The 9447-nt window shown below is 38.9% G+C and overlaps 1 protein-coding gene across 1 annotated transcript; it reads right to left on the reverse strand.

Annotated features, from left to right (window-relative positions):
- Positions 1–3283: 3283 nt before the first annotated feature.
- On the reverse strand, positions 3284–5130 carry LOC106378495 (glutathione S-transferase T3-like). The gene is made up of 4 exons (XM_013818613.2): positions 5058–5130; positions 4898–4973; positions 4604–4695; positions 3284–4053 (listed from the first exon to the last, which is right to left on the reverse strand). Exons 1-4 carry the CDS (start codon positions 5128–5130, stop codon positions 3284–3286), a joined length of 1011 nt encoding a protein of 336 aa, XP_013674067.2.
- Between the last annotated feature and the right edge of the window lie 4317 nt (positions 5131–9447).

Raw genomic sequence — 9447 nt, forward strand, 5'->3', positions numbered from 1 at the left:
AATAAAACAAAGAGATCTATGAAAAGATCGAGCATTCCTAACTAAAGAATCAACAATTTCATTCTGTGTTCTTGGCACGTAGGTGATCTTGAAATCCGAATAACACATGAGGATAATTTGAATGGCTTCCAGCTCCGTTGAAAATTTTGGCCAGGCTTGAGGTTCCTTCCCTGCAATTTGTTCCAAAGTGTTGGCAGTTTGAATGTTGAGGCATGCTTTACAGTGCCCATTTCAATGCTTTCAATTCCGAGTGTAGTGCTGTCTCCCGCCTCCTTAAGTTCCGTGTTCCCATAAGTTGGATCTTTCCCGTGTTATCCTTCCATACCCATCCAATTCCACTGAAAAGATATGTGGATGTCCAAGAGCCATCCACCATACACGTATTATTCAAGCTTAAGGCTTGTACCACTTCAGTGTTTGGTGCCTGTGGGGGGGATCAGGTAGACTCCTTAGCATTATACCAAGCCTGACATTCACTCTCTGCATACCTGACCAGTTCCAAAGGGTCCCTGTCAATCCCCTGAATAGCTTATCATTCCTCGCCTTCCATATGTACCAGATTATCCAGAGGTAAAGGTCTCTATCATCTTCTGGCCTTCTAATTGTATTTTTCCTCCAGAAAAAGGTAGTCCATATTGGCGTACATGCTCGATATGGGGAAAGTTTGGGAGTTTGACGGCGTAGATGATAGTTCCCATGCTTGTAACGTTGCATTGCTTTGTGGGTTTTTTTTTGTCGTATATATTGAAAAAGGTTGAGGAGTTAAAAAAGAAGAAACTTGACATTAACGTCAGCGACTCGCGTCTTGTATGCTTTATCCTAGAAACACATCAGGTGTCTCTTAATCTTTTTTAATAGTATTTAAGGAGAAAAGTTGAATAAGAGACATAGTTAAAACATTGAGATTTTGTGTCCTCCATTGCAAGTCTCTAATTTAAGGTTTCTTAATAATAAAAAATTATTAAACTTATTTTATTAGAAATTTTTAATAAAAAGATAAAAAAAGATAATATTTAAACATAGATTTTTAAATAAAAACATAAAAACAAAGATTAGTAAAATAAACGAGAATAATTTGAAAAAAACATCCGAGCTTAGTTGTCATCTTCATCCGCCAAATTTATCTCATATATGCTCAACTAAATCATATTTCAGTTGGTGATGTATTGGGTTATCACGAATTCTTTCTCGAGCATCCATCATATTTGCGATATTTGAAGGGATATCTCTATCAATATCGAGATCAACATGTGAACTTCCGTTTTCTTCTCCTTGGAAAGACTCTGAAACATGATTTAGAGAGTATCCATCTCGTTCGTCTTCTACTATCATATTATGGAGTATGATACATGCTCTCATAATCTTCTCTATTTTAACTTTATCCCAAAAGAGCACCGGATTTTTAACAATGGCAAAGCGAGCTTGCAAGACTCCAAAAGCACGCTCGACATCTTTTCGGACAGCTTACTGACGATGAGCAAATAAAACTGCTTTCGGCGCTTGTGGTAAAGAAATTGATTGGATAAAAGTTGTCCATTTCGGATAAATACCATCGGTGATATAGTAAGCCATATGATATTGTCTTCCATTGACAGAAAATGTGACATTCGGAGCATAACCTTGAATTATGTCATCAAAAACAGGTGAACGATCGAGAACATTGATATCATTTAATGTACCTAGAAGTCCAAAAAATGCATCTCATATCCAGAGATCGTATGAAGCAACCGCTTCTAAAACGATTGTTGGTTTACCCGAACCACGAGAATATTGCCCTTTCCAAGCGGTGGGACAATTCTTCCACTCCCAATGCATACAATCGATGCTTCCTATCATCCCGGGAAATCCACGGTACTCTCCAGCATGAAGTAGACGTTGAAGATCAGCCGGTGTTGGTCTTCTTAGGTACTCATCGCCAAACAAATTTATTATTCCTTCCACGAAATGTTCCACACATAACCGAGTTGTTGTTTCACCTAGCCGGAGGTATTCGTCGACCATATCAGCCGCAGAACCATATGCCAAGACACGAATGACTGCAGTACACTTTTGAAGGGGAGAGAGACTGATCCTTCCGAGACCATCATGCGTTTGTTGAAAGTATTGAACTTTGTTGGAGACACGATCAACAATGCGCATAAACAATGGCTTGTTCATTCTAAAACGTCGTCAGAACAAATTTTCGGGATACGTGGGAGTATCACTGAAATAATCATTCCACAAATGAATATGCCCTTCTTCGCGATTTCTTTCGATATAAATTCTTTTTTTCCTTTCTTTCCTTGTTTATTCTTGAAGACGATTGGTAAATTTCTCAAAGGTTTGCTCAAAATATTGATCAAAAGCTTCATCAAATGCATCATCCATTGGATCTTGAAAATTGTTTTGAGAAGAATAATTCATATTTATGATCCAAACAAGAAGAGGGAAAATGATCGTTGGTTTGATCACAGAGATAGAAAATGAAGTTGGTATGGTGAGAAGAGGGAAATTGGATGCAGAGAAGAAACAATGAAAGGGATAGAAAATGATATTGGTTTGATCAAATGTTTTGATCGTTATGTATGGGGAGAAGAGGGAAATTAGATGGTGAGAAGGATTGAAAATGAAGTTTGTTTGATCTAATGTTTTCCTCGTTTTGTATGGTCAGAAGAGAGAACATTAAGTTGTTATATATAGAGATTGTGGTGTCACAAGGTTACATAAGGTTACAAAAAGACACACACCAGTCCGTGACTACACTAAACAAGAAAAAGACAAGACTATACTAGACTCCACACCAGTCCGTGACTACACTAAACAAGAAAAAGACAAGACTAGAGTACTAGACTCCACATGCATACATAACTCCATGACGACACACACCAGTCCGTGACACTAGATTACAATAAGTAGACACTGTCAGCTCCCGGTATTGCAAGCTTCTTCCACTCCCAACGCTCCTGAAAGTCACAAGAACAAGACAGAGAGATGAAATCAGTATCAAGAACAAGACAGACATAATATCTATATGAAGAACAAGCAAGACACAAGACATTTTTTAAGACAAGCAAGAACACTTAGGTTAAGCAAGAACACAAAATATTTTTTATAGCCAATCTGTTACACAAGCAAGAAGAAACAAGAACACAAAATATTTTTAAAGACAAGCAACCAACTAGAAGCTGAAACATAACCGAGAGCTACAATTAGATTAAGCAGACAAGCAAAAGAAAAACATAACCGAGAGCTACACTTAGATTAAGCAGACAAGCAAAAGAAAAACATAACCGAGAAGTTACACTTAGATCCCTGCAGACACCAACGCTTCTATGAGCTTCTTCTTCAGAACTTCTTCTGCATCATCTAGGTCTCCTTGTCTTGCAACAAGTTGGGAAAGTAGGTTCATCTTCGAGAGCGATTGCTTCAGGATCAAATCCTCCTTCTTCAGTTCCCACATATGATCAAAATCTTCCCGCTCCTTCCCCTCAACGACCGCCTTCTTCCCACGCCTTTTTTCCGCCTTAACACCCAAGGGACGACCTTCATCACCATCTACAGCAGCATCATTTTCATTCATCTGAGAGCTTACAGAATGTGAACCATCCACAAACTTCCTCCTTTTGGAACTGCTATCATTTTTCTCTGTAGAGAGTTGACACCACTTCTGGTCATTGCGAAGAGAGTTCCAAGCATGTTCAAGTGTGAACTTCTTTTTATGGTTGTTGAAGTAGATGTCGTGGGCTAATTTGAGAACATCATTATCATTCATATCATTGCTTTTCTCTCGGGTTGCTGCTTCATACGCCCCACAAAACTTGCAAACTGCTTCATTCAGCTTGTGCCAACGTTGCTTGCAATTAGTACGCCCTCTTTTATCACTCTCGGCAACTTTGGGACTAGCCGAGAAGTATGTTGCTACACTTATCCAGAAAGAGTCTCCCCTTTGCTCATTACCTACAACCGGATCTTTGCTCGTGTTCAACCACGCGCTAATAAGCACTATATCTTCTGTGACCGTCCACGTCCTTCGTTCCTTATGCTCAGCTGGAAGAGAGTGAAACACTTCCTTGACTGCCAAAGACAACATTTTGTTGACTATTAAGTAAGTCAACAAAATTTGCTGAGTCGTGAAATGGATTGAAATCCATTTTCGAAGTCAAGGAGAGAGGAGAAAGAGGAGAAAGAGGAGAAGGAGGAGATAGAGGAGAAGGAGGAGAAGGAACTAGAAGCCGCATACATATGTTGGAGAAAGAACGATAAGGCAGAGCTTTAAATAAACAAAGCTCTGTGACATTCAACATACCCAACCAACAACGCTATCTAATTTAATCATCTTTTACACCCAGCTGGAAACAACACTTCTCATTTTATGACTTGACATATATCTAACAACAAACAACAAACAATGCTTTTTCAATTTGAACTAGCACAAACAAGACAATCAATTCCATTTATTACTGTGAGACAACCATAATCTACGGCTAAAGCACCATTAATTACCCTAAATTGAATTCACCAGAACCTACACCATTTCATTACAGACGACAAGCTACACCATTTCATTACAGACAACAAGCTAGACCTTTTAATTTCAGAGCAGAGGAAATAAAGAAAGACTAACCCGTGATGCTGCGTATTCCTTTGTCCAATGACCGTACTGATGAACCTTCCCAAGCTCTCTTTACACTTAACATATCAAACGGGAGTTGATCCCTTCATCTCACCACACAAAAACAGAAACAAAATAAATATTAATCACCATAAATAAGCCAAATCTACATTTTTAAACTTGCAACCATCTAAACGAGATTGAATCATAAATATTATTAACCAGAAAGAAGCCAAATCTACATTTTTAAACTTGCAACAAACAAACCCAAATGTATGATTGAAGAAGATGCAACATAAGCTTTACCTGAGCGATTCGCGGAGTGCCTTCGACAGAGACCTCCCTCGCCGTTGACGAGAGCCACCGCCAGACCAAATCGAACCTACAAACAAATAAAACTTCCGATCACAACAAGAACAAGTCTAATCTATAACATGCATGATTGAAGAAACAACAAGACATTTACCTTTCGATTCAAGTATCTCCAGAGACAAAGGGATCCTTCGCCGTCGAGGAGACCCACCACTACAAGAAAACATAATCTTAACGAGGACGGTTTTCCTCGTGAGTTCGTCGTAAAAAAGGCTTTACGACGAATTAGCGAGGAAACACGTTTGCTCGTTACTCATCCGTCGTAACACATATTTCCTCGCCAATTCGTCGTAACTTAGCGAGGAAAATATTTCGTCGTAAAGACGAAGTACATCATTTCGTCGTAAAGACCACGTACATATTCAACGTGAGGAGGTTGCTATATTTCCTCGTAAATACCTCGAAACGAGTTCCTCGTAAACTACACGTAAATACCTTGAAAGTGTTTCCTCGCAAAATACACGTAACTACCACGAAAGTATTTCCTCGTAAAATACTCGTTTATCTTTTCTCGTCATTTCCTCGTAAATGTTTTCTCGTAATATACTCGTTTATTATTTCTCGTCATTTCCTCGTAAGGTTTCCACGTAAATAGGTCGTACATTAGCTACGAATTTAGTTCGTTTTTATTATTTTACAGAATTTAAAATATAATTAAAAAATAATTAAAATTATTTAATTTATTAATAAAATTATAATTTAAAATAAAAATAAATCAATACGAAAATATTTTATATATAAATAAGTTTTGAATTTATAATACAACAACCGGAAAAAAAAAGAACTAAGGGTCGTTCATCGCCTGGTAGAATTCATCATTCCTCCTCGCAACATCCGCCTCGTTATGTATGTCGGATGACTCGCCTCGAATGGGATGTTTTAGTCGCATGTTCCTCAACATGGACTCCCATTCCGGATTTGTGGCTGCTATAACGTCCAAGAAGCCCTCAACTCCACCCATACGAGATTTTGTCGCGGCCAATTCGTTATGCAGCTCAGTGATTCATCATCCCGTCGCTGACCATAAGACGATGTCGCTCTCGGAACATCATTAACGGAACCAATCCCCAACGTCCGTCCCTTTTTTTAGGGACAACCTTAAAAACAAAAAATAAATATTGTTAGTAAAAATTTAAATTTATATTAAATGAATAATAAAAAATTAAATTTTTTGAAAATTTACCTCCTCGTAAATCTTATCCACTTCAAGTGTGGATAAGGTGACGAGTAATCCGTCGGTAGACTGCTGGGTCAGCTGGGTCTGGCGGTCTTCAACCCGAGCAACCACGTCGTTGTAGATTTGCTCGGACTTGCCATCTACAAATACGCCCGCCTTGTTCTTGTGGGTCCTCTCGTAAAGTTCCATAAGAGATGTCCCATCTCTTTGGCCTAAAAAACATTTAAGAAAGTTAGAATAAAAATATATGTATTAAAAAATTTATTTAATAAAATATTTAATTACCATTTCCAAACGGACACCGGCGTGGGGGTTTTGGCCCGTAGTGTGAAGCATCGGCCCGTTTCCGTGCTCATCGACCGTGTTACGGGAGTTAGAGCAAGCCTGGGCGATTCTAATGGAATCAAGAAGACGCCAATAACGGATGAGGCCATCCCACACATCCGTGGTGAGCTCAGCGGGTTTGTCACGCTCATACCCCTTCACGATCCAGTCACCCTTCCAGTTGGAGACCGTGTCCAACAAGCGAACTTTCGCCTTCGCGTTAAACTTCTTCCTCACCCTCTCAGTGATCCTCAAGGCCCAATTATATTTTTGTTGTTGGAAAAAATAAATTAACAATTAGTTTTTTAGAAAGTATATATATAAATCATGAAAAAATTAAAGTATATATAATTAATTAATAGAAACTTACAGCGTAAATTTTGAACCACGTCTTTCTGACGTAGTGAGGTGTCTTACTCCAGTTTGGATGTGCCATGGAGAAGTAACCTTTGATCGTGTCGGTTACGTCTGATGCAAGACATCCCTTAACCCCCTACCTAGAAAATACAAATTTAAAATATAAATTATTTTTTAATGTTATAAAAGAATTTTAAACGAATTAAAAAAAAATTAATGCAACATACCACAAAGTTCCGTCCGGTCGGTCGGGGTCGATGACTGGTAAACCTTCTCTGCCTGGCAGACGGAGAATGTCCTCTATAGTGTACTGCGAGTAAGGAGCACTCGGAGGCACCATCAAATCGGGATGAATATCGGCGGCCATCGGAGGTGCCATCGGAGGAGGCACAGGAGGAGGCATCGTCGGATGAGCCATCGGGGAAAGCACATGAGGAGCCGATGGTGCACTAGAAGAAGTAGACCCAGGACTCTCTGAGTGTACTGAGTCTCGGGGACAGTCTCCTGACTCGAAGAACCGGGAGCTGAAGAAGAGGCCGGGTCTAAACGACTACCCGGCTCACCGAAGATCTCTCTGTAATGGGCAGTAAGTCTTCCTTTTCGAACCTGGGAAAAAAATTAAATTTTTAAAATTAACATCAACAGTATATTTCCCAACATTATCCACCTAATCAACACTAAATAACATAAAATCCGCAAAACCTATCTAAATTCCCTATACTAACCACCTAATCTATCCTAAACTAACCAAATTTGAGAGGAATTAGAGAGGCTTACCATTGCTACGAAATGGAGAGGAAGTGGAGAGGAAGTAGAGAGGAAAGAAAGAGTGAGCGCTCAGGGGTATATATAAGATTACATATCGTCGCAAATTCCTCGTAAGATTACAACGAAATAGCGAGCAATTACAAAGGCCCGTGTTTTTCTATACGAGGAAATTGCGAGGAATCACAAAGGCCCGTGTTTTTATATACGAGGTATTAACGACGATTTTGCTTACGTGGAATTAACGAGCTTTGCTTTCCTATAAGTATACCCACAACTCTCATTCTCAAACCACACACAAACTCCCAAATCACACCCTATCTTAAATCACATTCTTTGGCAAAATCATATTCAAATTATAAATATTTGAAAAAAAATAGGGAAAGGAGAAGATATTAGAATTCATGTGGGCGAGACTTACGTATTATAATTGCTGGAAGTCTTGCCACATGTTAATCTGGTATTTTTCTCCTTTTCCTTTTTTCTAGTTTTTACACTACGAGGTATTTACGACAATTTCTGCTTACGTGGTGTTTACGATGATTTCTGCTTACGTGGAATTAACGAGTGTTATGTTTAAATCCCGAAAATCCGAAACCCAAAACCCCATATTCCTTATTTTCTACTTCATATATTCCAAATCCCATCTTTATTTTTAAATTTCGTCGTTATTTCCTCGTTAGCTTACGTGGTGTTTACGACGATTTCACATACGTGGTATTTACGACGATTTCATCCTACGTGGTGTTTACGACGATTTGCGCTTACGTGGAATTAACGAGCCCCGCGTTCTTTATTTTTATATTTCGTCGTTATTTCCTCGTTGGCTTACGAGTCCTTTACGACGATTTTTGCTTACGTGGAATTAACGAGTGTTATGTTTAAATCCCTAAGATCCGAAACCCCAAACCCCAAACCCCATATTCCTTATTTTCTACTTCATATATTCCAAACCCCATCTTTATTTCCATTCCAAACCACAATTCTCACATTTGCTTATTCATAAAACAAACTCCCACATTACCTTATTCATAAAACAAACTCCCACATCTTATTCATAAAACACACTACACAAAATCAAATACATCAATCGGATACATCGACATTCTCGTCATCACTAGAAACATCATCATTTTCATTAAACTCGTCTTCAACAGCTTCGTCTGTGGCATCATCGGTAAGATCTTCGTACTCGTGATTATGCGGATCAATGAGAAGGATGTCATCAATTTCTTGTTCAGGTTCCTCGACTTCATTTATCTGTTCTTCTTGCAATGGTGGTTCTTCTCCACTGATGATTCGTCCTCGAGGTGTAACTTTGATCACTGCTAACCAATTTATAACTGAATCTCTCATCCGAGGGTATGGAAGGAAGCTAACTTGGTCTGGTTGTGAAGCTAAGATGAAAGGCTCGAATTTGTTGTACCTTCGTCCACCGTTGACATCAACTACACCGAAATTGTTAGACCGAACACCTCTGTTGACGACGGGGTCGAACCATTCACATTTGAAGAGGACGCATTTCAGCTTCAGTATCCCTGGAAATTCGACTTCAATAATCTCCGTCAAGATCCCGTAGAAATATGTTTCCCCTTTCACACATATTCCATAGTTACTGGTCGCCCGCTGTCTACCATACTCATATATGTGAAAAGTATAGCCTCGTGTGAAATACATCTGTGATGTGGTGACCTTTACAAGTAGAGATTGAATTACTTCGTGTAACCACTTAGGATAATCTGCATCGTCGTCGTCATAATCAACCTGCAAAAATAAAGAGAATGTTAATGAAATACAGATCATGTATGAAAAAAAGAGTTTGAGTTAATACCTGATTCCGTAACCACTTAATGAAGTGTTG

Source organism: Brassica napus, chromosome C2, assembly GCF_020379485.1.
Source record: "Brassica napus cultivar Da-Ae chromosome C2, Da-Ae, whole genome shotgun sequence".
In the NCBI taxonomy this organism is placed as follows: Eukaryota; Viridiplantae; Streptophyta; class Magnoliopsida; order Brassicales; family Brassicaceae; genus Brassica; species Brassica napus.